The sequence below is a fragment of the Lemur catta genome, chromosome 7 (assembly GCF_020740605.2).
Source record: "Lemur catta isolate mLemCat1 chromosome 7, mLemCat1.pri, whole genome shotgun sequence".
In the NCBI taxonomy this organism is placed as follows: Eukaryota; Metazoa; Chordata; class Mammalia; order Primates; family Lemuridae; genus Lemur; species Lemur catta.
In genome coordinates, this window is record NC_059134.1 from 54,479,607 (window position 1) to 54,506,043 (window position 26,437).

At 44.3% G+C, this 26,437-nt stretch overlaps 1 protein-coding gene across 1 annotated transcript in view; it reads left to right on the forward strand.

Annotated features, from left to right (window-relative positions):
* Nucleotides 1-26,437, forward strand: part of TENM4 (teneurin transmembrane protein 4) — a 499,427-nt gene that overhangs the window by 312,644 nt on the left and 160,346 nt on the right. Inside the window, 2 exon segments of the mRNA XM_045557253.1 lie at nucleotides 1,470-1,684; nucleotides 3,260-3,470. Of these exon segments, the coding sequence (XP_045413209.1) occupies nucleotides 1,470-1,684; nucleotides 3,260-3,470 (426 nt within the window).

The window sequence follows — 26,437 nt, forward strand, 5'->3', positions numbered from 1 at the left end:
CAGAATGCTAGTGGTACTTGTATTGATAGTGTGCATTTTAAATTTTTTTGTTGGCATATTTTTAATTAAAATAACATTTAACGGTTTGAAGCTAAAGACCTGATGTTTCTGCCCAGGCGTTTATACGGGAATGATAACATATGGAGAAGTTTAACATTTAAATTGAATTTTATTATTTAAAACAGTAAAATATTTTATGACTATAACAATGCCCTGCCAGGCTCCATTGCAGCATCAAATTTGCTTTGTAAGGAGTCTTACAAAGCTAGAGGAAAAAAGACATTTTAATTTCTTATTCCCCAAATGCTTTTTATAAAAAGTTCCAAAATGTGTTTTCTTGACAAATGAATTCTTGTTCTCTAAACTGTCTCTTCAAACATCTCTAACAGCACATGAGCCTTGGAACTAAGATACCCTGGGAGTCCTTTGTAATGACAAATAAAATATAGTCTGTTGACTTGACTTTGGATTTTCAGTGTCCTAAGGGTGGTCTCCTAACATCCCTAGAGCTTCCTCCAGCTCCCTCCCAACTCTTCAGAAGGCTGATGTCTGGCAGGAAGCTAGGGTTTCAATTTTTCACATGTGAGCATTTAATTACTAAATAGAGAAAGTTCAATAAGCAGTCCTCCTTCCTGGCACTTGCGTTGCCCCCACAAAGCTGTCACTCTCCTGATTGGTGACAGAAATGGCCAAGAGACCTTACTCCTGATCCCCTGCATGCATGCTGGGCACAGGGTTAGGAACCTGGGTTGAATTTCCAAGTATGGCATAGACTTTGTGTATGAACTTGAGAAATTCTCTCATCTTTACTCACTTTAGCACAAAAATGATATTCACCCTCATCCAAAGGCAAGCATTTTGCAGAAATTGTTCCTCCCTTCAGAAGTACCCTCTTCCTTATCTTCCTCAACCCGTAACTCTGCCCTAAACACAAACCCCCATCCACATATCTTAGCCTCAGAATTTGGCATCCAATGTATACACAAACGAGTAAACTTTTCAAATACCCCACTCCACTCAAGTCACACCTCCCACTGCTGGGAGAATCATTCCGAGTTGGAAACCTAACAACATCACCTCGTTCCCCCATCCTTTCTATTTCACCATGTTCTCCTTGACACACACACAAAAGCACAGAGTTACTCTCATGTGACTGCAAATGATTATTTTTAGGATCAAAATATATCTTAACAAGCTGTGGAATTATGCAGTAAACAGATGGCCCTTGGGGAGGACCCATACTGCTTTGGAAGAATGCATATTTTTAGCAGAACAATTTGAGCATCACTGGAGAAAAAAAGTTCTGGACTTTCTTACTCCTCCGTGGGGGTAGGGGGGTTGCTGGCAGCAGAACATCGTAGAGAGGAGTTCGAGGCGGAGGAGAGTCCTGGGTGTTCAGACAGGCTGATTCCTTGCTTTCACGTGTGGCTAACTGGGATGCTTTTGTCTCCCCTTCCCTGTCTTGGTAGGAAAGCCCAGTAGTTTCTTTCCAGAGGACAGTTTTATAGACTCTGGAGAAATCGATGTGGGAAGACGAGCATCACAGAAGATTCCTCCTGGCACTTTCTGGAGATCTCAGGTGTTCATAGACCATCCTGTGCATCTGAAATTCAATGTGTCGCTGGGAAAGGCAGCTCTGGTTGGCATTTATGGCAGAAAAGGCCTTCCTCCTTCACATACACAGGTAACCAGAACCCCCACGTACCCTGTTGGTCTTCACAGTCTCTTAACCCAGGGTCAAGAAGCCCAGTCTGGATCCTTGAAACTGAAGGGAAGTGCATGTATTTTATAGCCGCTTCATCCATTTACCCCCCTCAGACCCTACCTTTCAGATGAGTAAGATATCCCTGGGGCTTTTTAAGAGGAAGGAATTCTAGGAAATCTCTTAATGGCCTTTCTGCTATTACCTAATCTCCTAAGTTAAATTATCCTGGAAATGTGATCTAGAGAAAAAAGCATGCACTTTGGAGTCAGACAGACCTGAGTTTGAACCTTGTTATCAGCTATGTATGTACCCCTGGCTTCATTACTTCTCTCCAAGCAAGTTTCCTGATCTATAAGATGCTGGTAACAATACCCATGATGCAGGGCTGTTGTGAAGAATAAAGAAAAACAGAAGGCAGCCGGTGCAGCCCAGGCTGGGAGGAAATGTCACTTCCTTGGCCGTGTGCGTCCTTCTCTCCCCTTCGGGGTCATACTTTTACTCAGACACATGCACACCAGAAACACTCGAAAAAATTTGTCCAGGATGATTGTTCTTTACTAGTTATGACTGGTCCAGTTTATCAGAGACTTGTCCAAGGTCCTCCAAGGTCTGGAATTGGAGGAATATAAATCACAGGCATCCATTGGGCTTTCCCAGGCCAAATGTAGTCTTCCTAGCCCCGGTGGTTATTTAACACTTAAGATTTTGGTTAAAACCTAGATGGATACATCGGCTCTGGAGGGAGTCACAGAATAATAGAGGGGCCCGGGGCCCTGTTGACCGAGAACTGCTGAGTCCTGGACTTCGTATCTCTAGACAGTTTTACGTGAGTTAGAATAAATAGCTATCTTGTCGGTTTGCCTTTTTAAAGCTAGCTAGCTAGATAACTACTCAATTTGCTTGCTAGGAGGCTGGTAGGACATAATCACCTACCTGTTGTTAGCACCGTGTGCCTGGCTTCTGGAGTCTCACACAAGCAGTCTCTGATCAATTGGCAATTGTATTTGACACAGCATGTAAGTATTGATAGAGTCTGGAGCTGATCCAGTTTAGTCCCCCTGTTTAGTTCCCTGAAACTGGAGTGCTTAGAAAGGACCATTGACAAAAGAAATGTAGATATAAATCAAATTTTTATTTGCACGCGACTGGCATTCCAGTCCATCCAGGGCTCCAATTCCAGCCCTAGCTCCTCAAAATTCCTGTCATTACTTGCACAGAGTTCAAAGGATCATGAAGTGGCTGGGTTTTTAATCATGTGCCCACCACTGAAAAGCATGGCTATCCTGGTAAAAACTTGTCCACCCATACAGCAAAAATTAAAATGAAACTAAAAAATAATCCACTACGTATGCCACACTCACAAAAGAATTAGGGGAATATTACCGTGAAAACATGGGGCCTGGGGAGAAGTTTGATCAGCCTTCCTGCAGCTTTGGCCTCTCGCACCTCTCTCAATTTGTGTTTCCCTGTGTCCTTCCCAGGAGAAGCCAGAAGAAGGAACTTGGCGTGTGGCGGAGCAGACCCACTGCTAATTGTGCTTTCTTTGTCCTTTAGTTTGATTTTGTGGAACTTCTGGATGGAAGGAGGCTCCTGGCCCAGGAGGCACGGAGCCTGGAGGGACCCCAGCGCCAGTCTCGGGGAGTGGTCCCCCCCTCCAGCCATGAGACCGGCTTCATCCAGTATTTGGATTCAGGAATCTGGCACTTGGCTTTTTACAATGACGGGAAGGAGTCCGAAGTGGTTTCCTTTCTCACCACTGCCATCGGTAAGGAAGTGGGGTGTTGTCTGTTCAGGTGGGAGGCTTCTTGGGGATTCTGGGGGCTGACAGCGACAAGGGAATGTCAGAGCTGCGGATGTCCCCAGAACCTGGCATGAGGCCTCCTGGCTGGGCCGGCTGGAGATGCAGGTCAGGAGCCGCAGGAGGGGCAGGTAGGCCACTCTGGGCTGGCTCCTGAGCCCAGGCTGTCGCCCACGTCCTCCTGTGCTGTCTGCAGCTGGTGCCTGGCACAGCAGCTGGGTGTGTGGCACTTCTGAAGACTAGGGGTGGCACTGACAACGAGACAGGAATCCTGCATGACAAGCCACATACAGGCAAGGCATCTCTTCTTGGCACTTCCGTCCCACCTATTTGCCTTTAGAGTCTCACTTGGTTCAACACACTGATGGGTTGCTTGAGTTTTGTTTTGGTTTTGGTTTGTTTTGTCTGGGAGCCAATAACCCCTGGCAGAAGAGAAAAGAAGACAAAGGCTTGAGGAGAAAGTGAGGATAGCAGTGCAAAGGGCTTGGACGAAGACTGGGGTTTAGCTGAGAACAGAGAAACCCTAATCTCTGAGATAGAGTGAGCCCTGCTGTGCGAAACCAGTGCCGGCACCTTCCGTGTCCCTCACGATGGAAGGGGCCTTAGCTCTCAGGTCACAGTGAGCCCCTCGGCCACCTCGAAAGCTTGTGGGAGTCGGGTAGTCTGGCTCCCTATTTAAAGACTTTTTCTTCTTTACCAACACGTTTCATAGAATTTCTCTTCTCCTTAGATTGCCACGGTGTGTTTTAGGACATGACAGTCTAGGTGATTCAGGACAGAAAACATTGTTTCTGAGTTTATATTGGAAGCACTGTGACACAGCCTGGAGGTAAAATACCCTACAGGAAAGTAAAACTTACAGAGAAACATAACTCCATTCAGCAGAACACCTGGGAATGGGGTTTCTGCGTAATGAGAAGTTCTATGTGGCTTCGAGTTCACCTGAAAACTCTGTCTCACTCATTGGCTGGGAGTCCCTATCACATGGAAAAATGGAATTTAATAAAAATCTCTGAATCTGGTTTCTAGGTTTCCAGAACTCTTACAAGACCCTGGTTCTTACTTCTAAACAGTAAGAGTCAATTTCAGGCTATTTAACCTCTTATTTGAAATTTTGCCCTCAGTGTTGAAGGAGAGAATATGTTCCCATTGGATACAGGGCATGAGTAATAAGCTTCTGCTGTAAATGTGGCCTCGACATTCTACCCTCTCGGCAAAATGAAGGAGGTGGGGGGCGTCGGGCAGCCAGGTGTGACGCAGGAAGCAGCCTCTGTGCTGCCCTTGATTCAGAGGTGTCCGTCCCAGCCGCGGGACTCAGCGCCTGGAGGGCAGGGACTTCGGCATGGTCTTCTCCACCTGCCAACCCGCAGCCCAGTGCCCGGGGCTGGTGTCTCTCAGCGAGGAAGGCAGTGAGCTCCCCTCGGCGGGACTGTCAGCGGCCGCAGTCTGGGCTTTCTCCCCGAATGCCTTGTTGGGAGGGAAGTGGGAAGTACGCTCAGTTCTGACTCTACCACTAAGTTGTGTTATGACCTTGCACAAGTCACTTCGGTTTCCCAGCTCTTGGTTTCTCAGGATTCTGGAATGTGAGGCTGCAGCTCGATGGTTACTGGTGATATCAAGGCTGACGGGGCAGCCATTCCCTGTCACTGGAGGCCCAGGTCTGGCCCTCACCCTCAATGTGGCTGTCACTCGGTAGCGTTTGCAAGGCTGCAGTCCTTGGTTTTTTCTCTTTCTGGACACGGTGGCTTCAGCTGAAGGACGTGATTATCAAGTCACGGTGGTGCCCGAGCTACAGCTTCATGGTCTCACAGCCTGATTTCTCTGAAGCTCGGTTCACAAAGAAGCATGAAGTATGGCGCTTGCATAGAACTAAGGGCTTTTACAATCAGGCTTATTTATTTTTAATAACTGAGCATAAATATGAACGGATATTAATACAAACCCCAAAAGAAAGCTACTTTTAATTAGGATACACATGTTAGAGAAATAAAATGTCGGTACAGTGAGGTACCTTTGCCAATTCCTGGCTTGTCAGAGCTTGCTAGCCTGTTTTATCATGATTAGGGAGATCGTTTTGCTTTTCCCTGTGGTTTCTCCATTCTCACCTAAATGATGAAACCTGTCTTCACTTTGCCTTAACCCTGTAATGTCTTTTAGAGCCAGAGGGGTGGGGAACCTGCAGCCTTGGGGCCATATGTGGCCTTCTGGGTCCTTGAGTGCAGCCTTTTGACGGAATCCAAATTTTACAGAAGAAATCCTTTTAATAATAAAGATATTTGTCCTGTGAAGTTTGGATTCGTTCAAGGGGCCACCCTCGAGGCCACACATATGGCCTTCAGGCCACAGGTTGTGGATCGTTCTTAAACACAGTTGAGTAAAGGAATCCCCTGGGAAGTTAGGTAAAAATTCAGATTCCTAGGCCTCTTCTCCAGCATTTACGACTCCGCGGGCCTGCAGTAGAGGTGACCCTGATGACCCGGGTGACCCTGATGCTGGTGGGCTGCCATGGGAGCTCTGAAAACAGACGCCTCACGACAGCTACTTCCATTGCCTCCTTGCCTCACCGCCCCGTGTTAGCTCTGCAGCCAGGGACGGTCATGTCACCTCTCTGAGCCTCACTCTTCTTGCTGGAATAATAATAGTACTTTTCAGTCCCTGTTGTGAAGATCAGAAAGAGAAATATAAAGTGCTAGCACAGGCTTTGGGCCACCGTAAGCACTCGATAAATGGAAGCTGTTAATATTCTCTCCCATCCTGTTTCTCCTTCCACCTTTCTCTTGCTGCCTTTCTGACCTGTCTGTCTCCCGTCGAGCTACAGTGATTGTTTAATGAATACTGTTTTTTTTTCTTTAATACAAAAACAGACTGATTCTGATGTTGCTATTAATCCCTCTTTCCCCAAGAGTCCCTGGCATTGAGTCTCAGCTGTCTGTGATCATTACCTGTGAGCTATGAGCTGTAATTTGTCTTGGCAGGTTAATTAAAAGTTTAGGTCTTGTTTTAGTGAAGTCATTATGGTCCCAATATACAATTGTAACTCTCAGGTTTGCTTAACACACAAATTGGAATATGACCCTCCCTTCATTACATGGGGAAATGCAGATCTAGAATTTAAGAAGATCTGAGTTGTCAGAATCCAGAGTATTTATGCCTGTTTGTAATTAAGTAACAGGAGAAATAATTATGTTTAATTTAACAAATGGCTATATTGTGTATGTTTTTGCTTTTCCCTCCATTTAATGCAATCCAGCTGATGATTTTAAATTAAATAAGTTTATCTTTTGCCTTAAAAAAATCTAAAAGCACTTTACAAACTGTATACACAAATATATACACACAGAGACCTGATGTTGACAGATCTCCCACTAAACTAGATACATTTATACTCACACACACGCACACATGCATGAGCCTGTACACACCCCTTACTGAAACCGAGCAAGTTTTAGAATAAAACCTGGAAGCTCTTCCCAGAAACAGCGGTCTTTCCCCCATGTGTGGAGATGGAGAATTTGAGGGTACTGTTTCGGATCCTGGCTCCGCTGGGGGTGGGCAGCCTTGCTGGCCCGAGGTGTTGAATGCAGTAGGGTGATGTGTGCCACGAGCTAAACTATAATCCACCCATTGCAGGTTACAAAGGGTTCTCACACACATCCTTTAAGGCATGCGGTCACTCCATGAGTGATTTTTCTTATTTTTATTCTCACCCCCACCCCATTGCAGATGAGGAAAGAGGTTCAGGGATGTTAACAGAAAAGCTAGGACATGAATTTGCATCTTTTTCACTCCAAAACTTATGACCTTCCTTCTCCAAAAATTTGCTTTCTTCTCAAGATCAAACCCCCATTTTGGGTATTACACTTACTTCTGTTTTCCATCTACTCATTCATTAACAGACATTTAAAGAGCACCTACTATGTGTTGGGAGGCCATGCTTAGCTCTCTTGTGTGCAACTTAATCCTCACAAGAACCTTAGACAATAGGTACTTTGATCTCAACTTTACAGATGAAGAAATTGAGGCTCAGAGAGTTAGTCCAAAGTTAAGGGCAAAGTTAGGATGGAAACTTGGTCACCACATCTCACACTGTCCCCACTTTGCCACTGTGTCTCATTATTTGTCATGGTTACCATTAAATATTTTATTTCTACTTGTGCTGTATGGAATATGATTTCCCCCTTGTTAACTTGCCTCCAATTATAAGTAACCATCTTACATTAACCCTGGAAATTTTCTTGAGAAATCGTTAAGAAGACATGAAGAAAATATCACAGCATCTAAAACTTTAAAAATAAAAATACCTTTGTATGCATTGCTTGCAACCCAAAGTCCTAACAGTTTAGCATGGCAGTATTTTGGGTCTCCAGATAGCATCTTATCTTTTCATTTTGGTTGATGCTGAAGTGTAAAAGGACAGATCAACCTGACATTGTGGCAGTGTGAGCCAAACTGGAAAATAACAGAGGTACCCTGCAGTGGACTTAGAAATTCAAGAAAAGAAATGAGAATCACTGTTAGAAAATATAGAGACTCGGAATTTTTATGAGAAACATGCTGTGGTCTTCCTGATTATTGAAACTGAAAAGAAGAGTCCTTTTGTATGGCCAGGCAGCCATTGTAAACCAGTCTGTTCTATGTCCAGGGACTGGAAGCATATTTAGTTCCTTCCTTCCTTCTATCCCTCCCTCCTTCCTTCATCTTTGCTTTTTGTTATCAACAAATATTGCATCCTTGCTCTTTCCCAAACTAGAGATACAGAGAAGGTATGACGTGGTTTTTGGCAAAAGTAGTTCATGGTCTAGATTAAATAAGATGAAAGATTTATACAGTAAGTGCTTCTAAGCCAAGGAAAAGAGCAAGAAATGTCATTCCTGGAGTCACTAGTCAAAGTGTCATGAGGGCTGGAGGAAGGTGAGGGCTTGTCCAGCTGTATGGAGAAGAGAGATCCAGGAAGGACAGAAAGACTTGTCCAGCAGCACTAGTGGTATTTTTTATTTGCTTCCCCTGTAGTCCATTCTTCTTTTCCCTGGTATGCCTAGATAGTTTCACCTAAGTTTCTGTCTTCCAAGGGTCATCAAAATTGAGTTCTTCATCCTTTGCCAAAGACCACTGGACTGGTCTGTGTCTTTATTTCCCTTGCTTTGATTGGGCATTAGCTTCTGAGTGCGTTTGCAAGGATCTGGAGAGAAAAATCTCTGACATTACATACTGTAATTTGTGTAAAACTCTGCACTAACTCAAAGAAGAAACCAAGAAAAGTGATTGGGGAATGATTTTCAGTTTTTAATAAACTGCTTCCCCATTACTCCCCATATCCCCTTCCTCTAAATTATACTATAAGATGTAAATACAGCAATGAAGAACCAAGGCCTCTTGGTAATAAATTAACCTTCTTGTAAATGACATTGGTAGCACTCTGTGAAATTTCTAATGGAAACACTTCTTTGGAAAAGTGCCCCATGAATTCACCTCTCCCTGATGCAGTGATTTATTTGGAGCAATCTGGTATAAGTGAAATAAAATCGTAGGCTGAGGGAGAGCTCAAGTCAGCACATTGGAGACGGACTGCGGCCAGAAATCTGTTCAGAGGAAGAGAGCTAGGAATATCGGAGTGCTCCATCTGCAGACGCGGAGACCAGCCCCACGGCAGCTGTTTCTACCCACCCCAGGGCAGGGCTTCCCCCTGCCCCCACCCCCACCTCCTCCGCTCCCCTTGGGGTCTTATCTTGCACTGCTGAGCATTCTGAATTCTCTACCTGGAACCACAAGGGCAGAAAAGCAGAAAAAGTAGCCCAAGGACATCACAGGTGCCAAGCAATGAAACTTTGTCTCTCTGTGGGAGAGGCTCACAAATGTGTTTAGTGTGCAAATACCCAAAATCCCCCCTAGAGTGGCATTTAAGTGGAGTTTTGATGTCCTCTTGCACATGCTTAGTCTAGGGCGTGTCCATCCAGGGCCAGGGCAGCAGTTCTGTAGTGGCATCAGGAATCAGACTCGTCCACCTGTGCTCTGCCATCCTCGCTCTGGGCTGCTGTTTCATGCTTGCCACCTCCTGGCCATAAAGTGACTGCGGTGGCTCCCAGACTCGTGTCTGTATCTCAGGCAGGAAAGAGAAGAAAGCTTACATTTCTTTGGCAGAGCTGTGTCACTTGGACACTCAGAGCTTTAAGAAGTCTGAAGTGGATGTTTTTAGCTTGCCACATTGGCACCCTAAACAAAATTAGGGTTCTCTCAGAAAGAAGGGAAATGAATGTGGGGTGGGCAACCAGCAGTTTCTGCCACAGGCCTCCTCAAGTCAGTTTGGTTCAACAAATACCAGCTGAGAGCCTGCTCACTGGGTGCCAGACCCAGGCCTGGGCCCTGGGTACAGCCAGGAGGCAGACATGGTGCTTGACCTTGAGGTCCTCATGGGCTAGTAAGTTAGGGTGAGTGAAACTGAGAAAAAGAAGAAGGTGCCCATCTCACTGAGGAAGAGGTAAAATGGCTCGGCTCAGTCTTTTTACACCATCCAAAGCACCAAGACCTGTTTTCATTAAGCCTCGAAGCCCCTTGCCTGGTGCTTTAAGGACAGACAGGAGGAGCAAGTCCAGAGCGGTAGACACCAGGTGGCAGACAGCCCTAGACACTATCTGCTTATTTATTCAACCAGTGTCTACTGCCTTTTGTGTGCCACATCCTGAGCAGACATTCAGTGTCGGCAGTGTGGAAAATAGCCATGCTTTCTGCCCTTATGTTCATAGATGTGTTTGAGATGGCTTCAGATAGATTCTCAAGTTTAAGTGCAATCATTATGTAGCGATACATAATAGTAAGTGGTAAATATGCATTGTGGTAAAGAAAAGTGGGTGCTCTAGAGAAATAAATAAGAGGCATAATTTGGATTGTTGGGGCAGGAGTATGAATAGGAGTTGTTCAGATGAATGTTTGGAGGAGGAATACCAAGCAGAGGAAAGAGCACATGCAAAGGCCCTGGGGTAGGAAAGAGCTGGATGTGTTCAAGTAACTTTAAGCTGGTCACATCATGGAGTGTGGGGATCCAAGTGTCGAATGTATCAGGTAAGCCTGGAGAGGTGGCCAGGAACCAAACTATATAATATGTTAACATGGCACGTGAAGAGTTTTGTTTTGTTTTGTTTTTTAATTTATCCTAAGGGTAAGAGGAAGCCATTGCAGGACTTTGGTTCACTTCATCTGATGTACGTATTTAAAAGTTTGCTCCAGTTATAGGAGCTGGGAAACCACCCAGGAGTGTAGGCAGGGGCTGGTGCTGGCCTGCGCCGGGATGGAGGCCTTGTAAATGTAGACGAATGAGCAGATTTGAGCTATATGGTGACCCATGAAGATTACTGGCAAACCCCAGGGTGTGGCTTTTCCTAAGGAAAGGAAACATGACTTTTCCTAAGGGAAGAGACTAAAGCAGGAAGACAAAAGGTGTGAGGAATGGTCCATTTTAGGGGTGAGTGAAGACATGCAACTGGCAAAAGAGATTGTGAGGGTCAGAGAGCTGGGTGGGGGCTGGCAGAATGTGCTGGCAGAAGGTTCCATAGCAAGAGTCCAGATACTTTCAGACTCCTTCACTTCAGCACCTCGGCCATCTTCCTCCATCCGAGCCACCGTGAGCCTCGGTTTCATGGTGGTTTATGTTTTTGCCACTTTGAGATACATAATGCAAGGAGCCTTCACTGACCTTTTATTTATTTAATTCTCATACTTTTAAAGATGAGAAAACTGAGGATTAGAAAAGTTGCACAACTTGTCCAGGGTCATACAGCCATCAAGTGGCAGAGCCAGGATCATACTTACAGCAATCTGTCGGCTGGGCACTGATTCTATGCCAGGTACTGTCTTGGAATGTTCTGGAACCCACATTTCCATTTTAGAGCTGCAGCAGTACCAGCAAAGAAAGGTCGCAGGACTTGAACCAGTTTGAGTTGCCAGGTACTGTCTAGCGTACATTATCAGTTCCCAAACCACTGGGGAGCTGGATTATGTGTATTTCCGTGTTATCAACAAAGAAATTAGGGCTCAGAGATCTCGTGCTCCTTGCCAAGATCTCATACATAGGAAGCAGCAGGGCTAGGTTAGCAGTCCAGCGCACAAGCTCTTTCTCTTACATCTAGTGACCAGGTCTAAATCCAGGCATCTACAGTGATGACATCCATGTGCATCCTTATACACTCACCTTGTACAGATGGACGGGGTCTGAGAGGTTATGGCATCCACACCTCCCAGGCCCCTTTGTGCCGGCAGTGCACCTGCAGCCAGCTCGTCTTCCTTGCTGAAAACAACATCTCTGACCTGGTGCTCACTCCTGCAGAAGGAACCCCTACTCCCACCCTCCATCCAGATGGAGTTTCTGATAGAGGATAACGTATCAGTCATAGTTTCATTTGTACAACTGATGATTACATTTTTATTTTCTTATAGCCCTTTTTTCTGTCAGTTGCTAAAGGCAGTCGCTAATGCCCATCTTGCCAGCTGGCTTTTCTACTGACAGAACTGCAGCTCTGAGAGGGTCCTCACGTGGTGTTGTCTTATTTCTTTCCCTTTATAGTACTGCTGATATGTGGGACATAATAGACGTGGGGCCTCGTGTTCTGTGACACCCTCGAGGGAGTAACCTAGCTGCAGTTGACATGTGGATCTCTGCTGGAACTGGCTTTGGTGGTAGCTAGTTGAGGTTGTCGGAAGCAGAAGTACTGCTGGAGGCAGAGTTGTGACCAAAGAAGTGGTGTGGGCTGGAGAAAGGGCAAAGGCTTTGGAGTCAGCCAGACCTGGGTTTGAATTCAGGCTGCTCTGTTTATGAGATGCGGGACTTTAGATAAGTCTTAGCTTCACCTAACTCACCTGTAATGAGGCATCAAACCTTCTTTAGAGAGTCTAACAATAATATGAAAGCATATGACTCATGGTAGATACTCAGTGTGTTTTTAAATATCTCTTAATTATTCAACATTTATTGAACATCTTTGCTAAGTGCTAGAGATTTAGCAGTGAATAAAACAGAAGCTTTGCCCTCAAAGAGCCTACAGTCAATTGGGAGAACTGACCCTTTCATACATAATTCCAATGTAATGTGGCCTGTGCCAACAGGCAGGTCTGCGTGAGCTTCGTGGGAGCAGACAGGAGGGCCTCTACCTCTGCCAGGGATGTAGGAGAAGGCAGTAAGGCAGAAAGGACTTACTGTGAGAAAAATGCTTAGTGAGCTGCAAAGCCATGTACAAATACTGTTAGCAACTTGGGGCCAGAGCAGAAGTGGGAACCTCGAAAGAATTACCCAAAAGAAGAAGAAGAAAAAAAAAGGAGTGTGTTAGTCTGCTAGGGCTGCCATAACAAAATATCACAAACTGGGTGGCTTAAAACAGAAATTTATTTCTCACAGTTCTGGAGACTGGACATCTAAGATTAAGGTGTCGGCAGGGTTAGCTTCTGGTGAGGCCTCTCCTCCTGGCTTGCAGATGGCCACCTTCTTGCTTTGTCCTCAGGTGGCCTTCTCTTTGTGCATGTGCAGAGGAAGAGAGATCTCTTCTAATAAGGACAGCAGTCCTATCAGATTAAGGCCCCACCTTAGGACCTCACTTAACCTTATTATCTCCTGATAGGCCCTCTGCCCAAATACAGCCACATTGGGGGTTGGGGCTTCAACATAGGAATTTGGTGGGAAGCCACAATTCAGTCCATAACTAGGAGGACCTGAGAAGATGATAACATGGAAACAGTCTATGAACAGTGGCTCATGCAAGGACACAAAGCCAAGTCTTCCAAATCCAATCTCAGTAACTTCTTTTGGAGCCCAGTTGCCTGACAAGGTCTGAACATGGCAGACCTCCATGAGAGGGTCAGGGAACCACAAGTGAGAAGGCCAAAGGTCACTGATGTTCCCTGCAGCCTAGAAGCATCTGCCATGGGCACGAACCTCTTATGGGCAGCTTCGAAGGAGAGAAGACACAGCTGCCAATCCAGGACACAGTAGGCACCTGGCTGAGGAATGTTCTTTCTGCCCTGGGAAGTTTACGTGTTCCAGCGCTGCTAAATTCAGGGGCAGAGCAACTCAAACTGATTCAAGTCCTGCGATCTTTCTTTGCTGGTACTGCTGCAGCTCTAAAATGGAAATGTAGGTTCCAGAACATTCCAAGGCACTAAACTGTTATTTGTTCTTATAAATTTGACCTCCTTCAGATTCCACAGGGAACTTATCAACTGTCCCATGCTAGTTTTCAATTTTTATAAACTCCTCCCTGTCTCTCTGGAACTACTTGACAAAATTAATACTATTAATAGCTACAGTTTATTCAATGCATACCGTATCTAAGTATTATCCTAGATGTTATACATAAACTATTTCAAACCCTTACACCAGGCATACAAAGTAGGTATTTCTCCCCTAGGGGAAAGTGAAGATCAGAGTCTTAAATGACCAGGCAGAAGTTAAATACACAGTCAGCGAAGGAGCCAGAACTTGAATCCAGGCCTGTTTGGATCTAATACCTACACTTTCGCCCCATGTTCTCTCCCACTTCTGTCTTTGTGCAAGAGTGTCTGGTGTGTCCAGGAGACTGGGGGTGGGAAGAAAACATGTGAGGGGGTGGTGCCCGGAGGAAAGCCTGGAAAATTTGGTCAGGCCAGCCTAGGACGGACTTTGTAGACCAGCTTGGAAGTCTGGTTTCGAAGGCAGTAGGGAGTACAGGAGGTTTTTTAAGCAAAGATGTAGTGTCAGTTGGGTCTTAGATAGATCTCTTTGGCAATGGGATATACAAGTGGGTTGGATTCTCAGACTGACACAGGGAGACTGATTGGAAGACTGTTTCTACAGCCAGCAGGGTTAGATGAGAGAAGGGGGTCTGAATTGGAGCAAATGCCACTGCCTTTGTAAAAAGGAGCAAAGGCATTTCAGTACATTAGAGGCTGGTTTTCTTGACTGCTTATATTTTAGCTGTAAGGGAGAGGCAGGAAGTTTATGAGTATGCAGAGAATGGATGGATGGTGATATCGTTAAATAAGTTAGGAAATGAGGGGAAGTGGGTTTGCTGGGAGAATGAAGTAGGGAGATGGTAAATTCACATGAGATTTGAGCTGCTAATGGAATTTCCAAGTGGATGTTGGTTGTTGGCAGTTACCAGTGGGCAGACTGGGGGATGGCTCAGACCCGGAGACAGGCGCAGTGGGCACCGTCGCTGGGGATGTGAGAGGGCGCGGGCGTGAGCAGGGCGCCTGGGGAGATGTGTACACTGAGAAGCAGGGATTCGAGTCAAGCAGGGGGCCCACCATTCAGAGGGCAGGCAGGAGAAGACATGCAGAGACCAATCCTAGAGAAAAGTTAGGGAGAGGATTACAAAGAAGCTGCTGGAATTGGTCATTAGGAGGTCATTGGCACCCTTGGTGGGAGCAGTTTCCGCCCCCTGGTGCAGGCGGAAGCAAGGTCACTGCGAGTGCAGGGCTGAGTGAGAGGCGTGGAGTGGAAACCATTCCTTCTAGACAGAGCAGGGGAGACGGATGGGAGTAACATGAGGAGGAGGCAGGTTCGAGGAAGGGTTTACGTAAGGTGAGGGAGCCTTGAATGTGTTGTCAGCTGTGGGAAAGGAGCCAGGGGAGAAGCCTGGAGGCCCAGGAGAGAGGGAGGGATTAATGGGAGAGGGGGAGGCACGGACTGGGGGGCGAAGGCCGCAGGAGCCCTGGAAAGGGGCAGGGACGCTTCTCCCTGGGGCAGCGGGGCAGAGGGCAGTGAAGACAGAAAGGTCAAGCTTGAAGGTGGAGGGGAGTGGGATAAGGGCAGGATTCACGCTGATCTCAGGGCCAGCAGTGCTTTCTAGAAACGCATTGCCCCACGAGGTAAGCCACACAGGGCCTGAATGGCCCGTGTTCATTTCTGTGTAAAGGCAACCTGGGGGCAACACTGATTCAAATATCGCACAATGTGACAGTGAAGAGAAAGGCCCCATGGTGTAGTGGTTAGGGAATGGATTTAAAGCCAGATGGCCTGGCTGGAATGCAGGCTCTGCCACTTATGAGCAGTATGACCTTGGCCAAGACAGATAACCCATCAGTGCCTCAGTTTCCTCATCTGAAAAATGGCAGTAACATTAGTACTCACCTCATAAAGGTAATCATGAAGCTAAAATGCATTAATATTTGTAAAATACTGAGAACAGTGCCTGGTACATAATAGGTGCTATATGAGTGTTTGCTATTGTTGTTGGCAATAATATCACTAACATTTTTGAGTTCTCACAGGGCCCCAGGAGTGTGCTAAGTGTTATGCAGGCATTACCTAACCTATAGTTTGTAGGACAAGAACAAACAAACTTCCTGGGGAAGCAAGAACAACTATTATTTCCTTTATATAGATGAAGAAACAGGGTTCAGAGAAATTAACAAACTTGCCCACAGTTACACAATGAGTGTAAGAGCAAAGGCAGGAGGATTTGAATCTAGGCCAGTCTGACTGAGGAATCCATGCTCTGTCTACATCGGCTTTCTTTCTTTCTTCTTTTTTTTTTTTTTTTTTTTTTTTGAGACAGAGTCTCCTTCTGTCACCCTGGTTCGAGAGCAGTGGAGTCATCATAGCTCTAGCTCACCACAACCTCAAACTCCTGGGCTCAAGTGATCCTCCCCTCTCAGCCTCCCAGAGTGCTAGGATTACAAGTGTGAGCCACCACGCCCATCCCCTACACTGGCTTCCATTCCTGGGTCCCTCCCAAGTCAGTACCCCCTTTCCTAGTACCTCCAAGTTTCCTTTCCTATTACAGTAGGAAGACATTTCAGGCTGTGCTCCAGTGACACTGCAAGGTTTGTACATTGTCACTCCCTGGCACTTCTCTGGCCAAAGAGTATGTACCAAGGATCTCTACTTGGGGAAAGAGTTCCTTTACAATCAAGCAAAGGTTTAGTGATGGCAAATTTGACAGAGGTTTGGGCTGGTTTCTTGCTGCTTAAACAGAGCAGAGGACCCTCTGTTGAAATGACAGGACAATGAGTGTTATATGAAAGGTTATAAAAAATTGTAAGCCGGAAACCTCGGAACATCTGGTTTCAGTTTGAGTAGCTGCTTGTTCATGCCTTTATCTGAGCAACGCTCATGTTCTGGGCTAAACGAAGTCCAGTTTGTTTCATTCCTGGTTCATATTACATGTCCGCCTGATTTTTTATTATCATTTGTATCATAGGCCAAAAGAGTCCATGCAGGGTGCAAGAGATGGACTGTATAATTTTGGAAAAGCAAGAAAAAGCCCTATGTGCTAAAGCAGAAGACTAAGGTGGTATTTTTCACAAACACAGTCTGAATTTTCTCAAGCCTATAAATGCAAGCTATTCCTTGGAAAGTTTGCGTTTGGGATGTTGTTTGTACCACTATTACCTCTTTCTTTTAAGTGGTGGAAGAAGAAAGTGAAATCTTTTGAGCTTTTCCTGGGTGCCAAGTCCTACACTAGGCACAATTCATTTACATTAACTCCTTTTAATTCTCATAGCCAACTCATGCAGTCAGAATTATTACTTCCATTTTCCAGATTAGGCAGGGAGTTGTGCTCAGGTCACACAGAGGCAGAGGTAGGATCCCAACAGGTATGTCTGGTTCACACTTATTTTGCAAGCATCCAATTCTTTTTGAATGCACTGTGCTCGGATCTGTCTTTTGTGTTCAATAACTGATGAAAATGCCTCTGTAGATAATAGTAAGTCATAAAAATATTGAAAACAAAAGACAAGAAAGAAACTTGGCATAATAGAGAATATCAATTTCTAGTCAAAAGGCAATATTATGCTTCCTGGTTAAATCTTAGAAGAATTCTCTTTAAAACTGCTAATAATACATGGGGTATGTATAGTTAGCACTGTTTTAGAAGCTTTGGCCAATGTAGGGCATGACATAGAAACAAGAGGCTGAGACAAAGTTATCATTATTTGTGTAGGATGTGTTTATATTCCTAGAAAACACAAAAACATTAATTGAAAACTATTTTACTTACTAAGAATTCAGAACTTGTAACTGAGGTATAAGATAGCTTTTCAAAAGTCAATAGATTTCCCATATATCTGCAGTAACCACTTATGAAATCTAATGAAAAATGTCCTAGTCAAAAAAAATCGATAAAAATTAAAATATCATTTTAATGAGAACTACACGTGACCTATGTGACAATGCTGCAAAATTTTATTGAGAGCTATAAAACAGGACATGAATAATTAGGAAATATAACATGTCCCTAGATGAGAAGGTAAAATACTCTAAATACGTCCATTTGTAGGTTTAATGGAATGCCAAGTGGAATCCTAAAGGGAATTGAATAAATTTGATTGATTGTTTTAGGACTTCATCTGGAATAATAAACAGATAAATGTATAGAAGAAATTCCAAAGAGAAGAATAATGAAAGGGGAGTCGTCTTTAAAGTTATTAATATATCATAAATCTATAATAATTAAAAGAGAATAGGAGTCAAGCAGATTAATGAAGTAAAATTGCCTAGAAATACTACCAGTTATGTGTAAAAGTTTATTATTTAAAGAAGGAGGAATCACAAATTAATGGGGAAGGGAAGGCTTAGTCAATAAATGTTGTTGGAATAACTTGAAAAAGCATTAGCTTAAACCAGAGGCAGCAAAGTGACATTGAATGGGATGGATGTGGTCAATGAACAGAGAAGGTTTTTTAGCCTGTACTCTCGGCCTACTATTTTAAAATTGGACGATTCACATAGCACTATAGGTTTATGGCTTTCCTTAAAAAATTAGAAGACTAAAATTCCTGCAGGAACGAGCCCTGCTGCATTTGAATGGAACCCAGGCTCTGTCACTCACCGATCTCCACCTCATCCCTTTATACTGAGCCAGCCTTATTCCTGTACCTCGTTGCCCGGCCCCTAGAGGAATTTTAGTTTTCAACCTCTGATTCAGACTTCATCTCATACCATATGCTAAAATAAATTCCAGATGGATTAAAGAGGTAAATATTTAAAAGTCAAACTAAAAGAGGGTAAAACCCAATATTCACATGTCTCTGGGTTGGAGAAGGACGTTTAATCTTAAAAGTCATTGAAGAAATTACAAAGAAAAAGACTGACAAATGTTTATATAAATATGTAACATTTCCATGTGTCTTATAAAATATATCAAAACAAGAAAAATAGTAGATTAAAAAAATACTTGCAGTAAATGTGAGAGAGCAAGGGTTAATAATAAGTGTATTATGGGGGGGAAGCATTATTATCCTATAAGTAATAATAGCTAAAGCGTATGTGTAGAAAAACTTCCAAAAGTGTATGGTGTGCTATAAACATACATGAAGTATGTTTAACCACACTAGTGATTGAAGAAGTACAAATTAAAATAATGGTGTATCTTTTTTTTTACCTAATAAGTTATAATCCCCCAAGTTAATATCCAGTCCCACTGAGGCTGCAGTGGAACTGCGTCTATATATATATCACTAGTTGCATTGTAAATCAGTACAACCCTTTGGGAAAGCAATTTGGCATTTATGTTAAACCATAAAAATGCTCAACTTCTGAGAGTCTCTTTTAAAGAAATAAACCAATACCTAGGAAAAGCTGCTTATCACAGCATTGTGTACAATTGTGAAAATTTGGAAACAATCCATATGTCTAATTATTGTCTAATTAGAAGAAAGCATATAATAAAATATGGACTATCCACTTAATGGATATTACACAGCCATTAAAAATTATTATGAAAAGCCTGAAACATGAGAAAATATTTATAATTTTCAGTCCCAGAAGACACAGAAATTATATTTATGATATAAACACATCCATTAATAACAATGTGATTTGCCTAATCTATGTAGTTTAGAGGTAGAATTTGAACGTGAACTCAAGTTTTCCATTCTGAGAGCACTGTTTTTTCCACCTGCCCAATCCCTTCCTGCTGTGGAAGCCAAGGCATGGTTTACCGCTGTGGATTTGTGAGGCTGACCGTGGAAGTCCGGTGCCCTTCCAAGCCGAGCCTAATGCAGTGCTTCAGAGATTCTAACTGACGGGGTTTGGGAAAGACGAGACTTTTGTCAATACTCAATACTATAACCTCAAAGAGCCAAGATCTTCTAAAAACTTCCCCCTCTCCCCAATTTGGCACAAGTGATGAAATGGACACATCTAGAGGACCAGAAAAGGATCTGAGCAGCCAGTATAACTTAAGTGCTGCAGGCGATCCCAGCCTGTATGTGTTTCTTCAGCTCTCTGTTACACATCTGTACCTGTATAAATATTTCAAATATTTTCATTGTTTTGTTTTTGTTTTTTTAAAGAATTTCATTAAGTTAAAACCATTAACCATGAAGGCTTACTATGCTTTCTAAACCAGCTTTGCTTGAGGTGAAAGAAGAGACCCCAGATGGTCTCTAGATCTTGAATGCCTAGCATTAGAGGATACAGAGAAGGCTTAGTGGGGATTCACTTTAAGAAAGAAAGAATATTTTAAGGAATCCTGAGATTTGAAAACTTGAGCCTGCCATTCTGTTTCCTGCATCCCCATGCCCAAAATGGATGAGAATTTTCTGTGTAGCAAAGTTAACCATGACAGTAATAATCCCTTGCCTCGTATAAGACTTTTAGCTTACTGAGCACAGAGACATACAGTTTTTTCTTTTTTTCTTTTTTTTTTCTTTTTGATCCTCACAACCCAGTAAGTAGGATGGTACTAGGATTATTGTCCCAATTGAGTAGAAGCAGCAGCTGATGTTCAGAAAAGGTAAGGCGCTTTTCTGAAAGGTTTTTTTCACTGGTCCAAGATCACACAGCAAGTACTTGGAAAGCCTGGGTTTAAATGCAGTTCTCTTGTTTGTTTCATTCATTCTTTCATTCATAATATTCTTGCAAGCATGTATTCATTCAATATGTTTCTTCTGCACCTTCTATCTGCCTTGTACTCTGCTCAGGCTGTAGTTACCATCACGAACAGAGCAGACAGGGACTCTTGCCTGATGGATCTTCATGTCTATCCAGGGAGAAAGACAGTGGTCAGTAGTGTGACTGTGATGTGCCATAAGGGAAAAGCATGGGGTCTAGGGTGCATTAACATGGGGTGCTAACCTAATTGGTATGGTGGTCATGGAAGGTTTATAATGAGTAAGCGACATCTAAGGTAAGACCTCAAAAAATTGGATAGGGACAGCTAGATGAGAAGGGAAGTGGGTTTAAGACAGATGCCTGAGAATCACCAAAATTTAATAGGTAGAGGAAGAGCCAGAAAAGGAGAATGAGAAGTAGTGACTGGAGTGGTAGAAGTATCAGAAAGGGTGCTGTTTTTAAAGCTGAGGAAGAGAGAGCTTCAGAAAAGAGGGACTAGAAAATCATGTCAAACTCTGTTGAGAGGAGCTTGCAGTCGGCTGGTATGTTTGTCTCCCCCATGGAGTCCTCACTATAATGAGAGTAATGATTTGAAACAAACACGGAATAAACCCACAAGGACAAACAGAATAAGACACAACAGCCAGCAAGAGATGCCACTGAACTTTTGGAAAACAGAAAGTGGATGGAGTTAGCAGCATGGAGAAGCTGAGTTCTGAGCCCCTGCTGATTGAGATATCAATTAGAAGCAGACTCACCGAAAACCTCAGCAACAGCGAAGGGAAGGGCGAGGCACGGAGCCAGAAAAGTGGATGGATTCGAGGTCTATGTAGTATGGAAGCAGCAGCAATTAACCCTTTAGGTTTCCTCTCTCATCTCAGACAGGTGACTCCCCTCTCCAACCCTAGCATGGGACCAGAGGTCTGTCCTATAGAGATATCAACCAGAAGCGTTCTAGATTCAGGACACCAGTCATAGGAGAAGCAGGGAAGAGTCACCATACTGAAAACAGAGGAAATAAGTATATACTAAACTTCGTAAACAGTATTTCTAGACCTCATTTTTGACAGCCAAATATATCATGTCTCCTCTATAAGGAAAGAGATGAAAAAAATAAATTGTTTGGGGGAACCAAAAAACCTCATAGACAGTATGTTTTGTGGATTCTCCACAAAATGTCTAGGTACCCATCCTATCACCCCCACAGTGACGGTCAGCAATTGACATAGAGCTTTTTGGTATCTCACTCTTAAATATGAACAGACCTTAGAGGATGATCAGACATCTAAGGACACCTTCTAGCAAGTAGGAAAAAGACCAAATAGAAAAGAGAAAAAAAGGAAAAACAGAAGAAGAAAATAAAAACCATGCAGGGAGAAGAAGAAAACTTCAAAGAAAACAAAACTATAATCTGTCAAGATATTAGGGAAAAGATATTACTGTCTCTATAAAACAAGAACATGTACACAATCAGAAAATAAGAAAGTACTCCTGAACATTAATAATAGGACTGTTGAAATTAAATTCCCATAAATGAGCTGGAAAAACATGGAGAGGATTGTGTGCTAAAGAGAAATAGAAGAAAATAGGTAAGAAAATAAAAGGATCAGTTCAGCAAGTCCAAGATCTGACTAATAGAAGAACACAGAGTAATAATAATACGAGCACATTTCCCATAGCTGAGGGACATGGGTTTCTGGATGACAAGTGCCCAGCCCAGTTAATTTTTTAAAAGTCACTTATCTTCCTGAAAGCTTCCAAGGGGGAAAGAGGTTACATGCAAAGAGTTAGGAAGCAGATGCCAATGGATTTATCAATAGCAGTGAGAAGCCTGAAGATGAATGTCCTTAAGAATTTTCAGGGAAAATTATTTCCAATTTAAAATTCTATACCCAAATTATTATCAAGTCTAAGTAGAATAAAGATATTTTCAGCCATGCATGGTCCTAAAATCATACCTCCCACTCACCTTTTCTTAGAAAGCTACTAGAAAATGCACTCCACCAAAATGATAAAGTCAGTCAAGAAGGTGGGGCCCCGGAAACAAGGTGCTCAATCAAGACAGAAGTGAAGAGAAGGCCCAAAGGATGGATGTGTAGCAGGCCTAGAAAACAACCTGACCAGACTGCAGCAGGGCAGAAGCTCCACGCAAAAGGCAGCTGTGGGTCAGAGAGATGACCTGGTGTGTTTGACCATGTGGAAAATTCTATTTCGGAGGGATTTTTTAGTTCTGTTGGGTAGTTTGGGTAGAGGTATTAATAGCAACACAGGAAATTAAGTAAGCAAAAAGTGATGTTTTTTCATTAGATTATATTGGTCCGAAGTAGTAGATAATGCAATGGACAGAGTAGTAGTAATATCAAATATTAGTCAAAAAATCACTGTTTAAGCACATTATTTGGAAATATTGAAGTAAATTCTAGAAGAAATAGCAAAAGAGAGTTGAGAGTGGCATTCAGATGTGTGGGTGGGACAGAGGACTGACTGATATTTTTTATGGTAGGCTTTATAGTATTCTTTGACTTCTTAAACTGTGTCCATATATTACTTTGGTTGAGGGGAAAAACATTTTAATGCTGCCGAAGTCACAAAAGAAAGGATATTGAAAGTGTCCATTGGAGGTAGTGACAGGAACTTCTACATCTCCTCACTCAGCCCAGTTCACTTGGATGGCTTATTGGGGGAAAGTTCCACATCCTGCATTTACTGCACACTTACTTAGGTGGAATGCTGGATTACTCCTGTAAGAGTCTGTGCTTTCCAAGCTTTCATTATCCAGAATAACCCAAGTTAAGGATACTGCGATGATTGGAGCATGTAGACAGGCTAGCAACCTTTCCGTACACTATCGTAATGGTTCAGAGGATAAGTTCTGGAGGCTGAGTACCCAGGTTCAAATTCCTGTACCACTTCTTGTTAGTAATGGTATAGGGCAGACTTAGCCGAGACCATAGGCCCAGATCTTATTGTGAGGATTATATGAGTTAAGACATACAAAGCTTTCAGAGCAGGCTCCCCACTGAGGGTGCAATAGATGTCAATATGATTGTTATTCCAAATTCCTCTTTCATATTTGTTTTCACACAATTGTGAAAGTCATACAATTGTCCAAATTTAGATTTTACCTTTTTAAGCCCAACTCTACTAAGTGGTTGTGTATGTGTGTGTGTGTGTGCAAAGCACTGTGCTGCTCCCTGGCGGACACAAAGGTTGTGCAAGTCTGGGGCCCTTGTGCCTTCGTTGTATCACAACTGACTGTTGACCAAGCATTTGCTCTTGGCCTGGCCGTGAGCTGGGAGCAGGGGCTGCAGAGGGACGCAGAGCCCACCTGGGCCCTCCAGGTGCATAGACAGTGAGGAGGCGAAGTGGAGATAACTAACTGCAGTGCAGTTTCACTCGAGCTGTCGTGAAACTTGGGCAGCGTGCTGGGGGGGTCAGAGAAGGGGGCAGTTAAATCTGTTAATCACCTGTACGTAGCAGGTTTTCAGTAACTAGCTGTTTGGGAGGCCTAACATTTTGGGCTTTGCAGTCACAGGTGAGCCATTTCCCTTCTCTAGGCCTCCATTTTCTCATCTGAAAAATGGGGATAATGATACTTTTAATCTGGGATGAGCATTAAATGAAGCAGTGTATGAGATTAGTGTGCTTATCACAGTGCCTAGCACGTAGTAGGAGATGTGGTAGGGGTGATGGCTGTTGCTTTTATTGTTACCTTGTTTAGTGTCTAAATCCATTACTTTATTATTAAAGACTTGGATCTGCACTAGAAATCAAAGAAGTTTAGATGGGAAGAATGAGAGGCCCGATATTCCAGCACTCCTCTGACTTTCCCAGGATATTTCTGAAAGTGAGCCTGCCCAGAGGCTTCCCCTTAATTTACTGTCCTGGCAGCTGAGTGTGAAGGTTGGGATCTCCCAGGGTCTGAGAGGAAAGAGAGGCTGCACTCAGCTGCTCTCCCCAAACCTTCGGAAAGTCAGAGCCTGGCAAACCATCAGGGGACCAGAGCAGCGGCCACCTCGGGCCCAACTGCTCTGGAAGGGTGTGCACCTGCGTCCTCCCGAGCACTGGCCAGCCGCCAGCAGTGGAAGGCTCCCCAGGGGGGCGTCGGTCCCCTGGTAAGGGGCTGATCTGTTTCTCCTGCTTTCTGTTACATCCTTTAGAAGCCCCAAGACCCAGCAAGCCTCACATCAGCCCCCCCCCCCCCCCCGTCACCCTCAGTTGAACAGTGAACAGTGAGCAGGTTGCAGCTCCCGAGGCTTCTCCATTGTGTGTGCTCTGCCTTTGGCTGCTGGGCCCAGACCCTGGCTGTCCTGACGGGTCACGACAGTCATCAGAACAGCCTCCCTAGTCACAGGCAGCACACGGGGTTCAGGCTGAGCAGTAGCAGAGGAAAGAAGCCAGGTGTTGGCCAGTGTGAAAGGAATTTATGGGAAATGCCCCAGGGGGATTTCTAAGAGTGTTCTGGACTCTTAAAACTCATTGTTCACAGCAAGCGGGAGAAATGTCTACAAACTGTTGTCCATATCTTGGAAATAGGAGCTGAAAAGAGAAGAGAATTCAACAACCCCAATACCTCCATGTGGACACATCCCAGTGTGTTACGGTGTGTCCTGCAGGCGGGAGAAACATAATCTCATGTGGATTCATTGTGTCTTAATGACATTAGCCAGTACTGTGTGGAGACGGTATTGGAGCATTAATTGCTGCTTTCCCAGGCTGAGAGCCGGGCTCCCTCTTATCCTCTTGTCATAAAGTACACACGCAGCTGCTTGCCCAGCATTCTGGGAGCCCCTAGTGAAGAAGGTGTGAGCTAAGGTCAGCCAGGGGACAGCCACCAAAACTAACCCACATAGAAGGGTCCACAGCCTCCATCCACAGTCTTTCAGCTGCTGACACTATAATACCTATTGTGTATCGGGGCTTTATCATCATTCCTGTTTTACAGACAAGAAAACCGAGGCACAGAGAGGTGAAATGACTCGCTCAAGGTCACACAGGAGGTGGCGGAGTAGGATTAGAACCGCCAGGGTCTCACTCTGAAGCCTGTAAGCCTGTGCCCTTTCCATTATTCTGCACAGCCTCTGACTCGCACGTTCAAATGGTTTTGCTTTGTTTAGTTTGCTCTGACTTGGTTTCATTTTACCTACCACGGATGAGACTTTACTGCAGGCCCCACGGAGTGCTTTACACGCATTATCTCATTAGGCCCTCCAGCCCTGCCATGAGACAGGGAAGTGAGGAAACCAGAGTTCAGAGACACTAAATGGTTTGCCCAAGGTTGCACAGCCTGTTAGAGTCAGAGTTGGAAATCAACCCCAGGTCTGCCTGATGGCATAGTAATGCTCAGCGGTGGAAGGAGTTCAGCCATGGGAAGTCAAATCATGCCAGAGACATAATCCTGTCCTGAGGCACTGAGAGGTGGGCTGGAGACTAAGCAAAAGGAGACAAGGCCCCAGCTGGCCATGCCTGGGTCAGCTCATACACCAGCCCATAGGACAAGGGGAAGGAACCAGGGACCTAGAGGGAGGCTGGCCAGCCACAGGGGCTGAGCTCTAGTGCTCAAGGGTCTTCTCAGGCTCTCTTCACCCAGGCATGCAGACAGCTGAGTGCAGGAGCGACAGACCACTTCCAAGCCTCTCACTGCATAGACAGCAGGCAGCCCTGGCACATGGACAGGCCACCATTCATTGGTCAGGGAGCCGGGGAGACTTCCCCTTCAGGCCAGGCCCAGGCAGGGGCTAACATTTGCATTATAACCCAGTACAATGGTGGCTTAAAGTCTTGCTTGCTACCAGGCAGTCAGAAGTAGCCAGAAGGTTCTATAAACTTTTCACAACAGCAACTATTTCTCAGTTCCTTGCAAGATATGTGGCTATGGCTTTTGCCACTGGGCAGTTTCTGCCTAGAGGCTGAGGGAGTGATCTGTCTAGGTGGCTAGAGCAGCTGTAAAATATTTAACTTGAACATATAATTACATTACCATGATCTCTAATAGGATTTGGTGTCAAGCAGAAGTCCAACTTGGCCTCTGGCCCAAAGTTATAGACCCAAGTTATTATGTTGAGTGTTACCTAGTAGATAAATAAGAAAGAAAGATTGTTCAAATCATTGTGCAGCTGACCAACACATATTA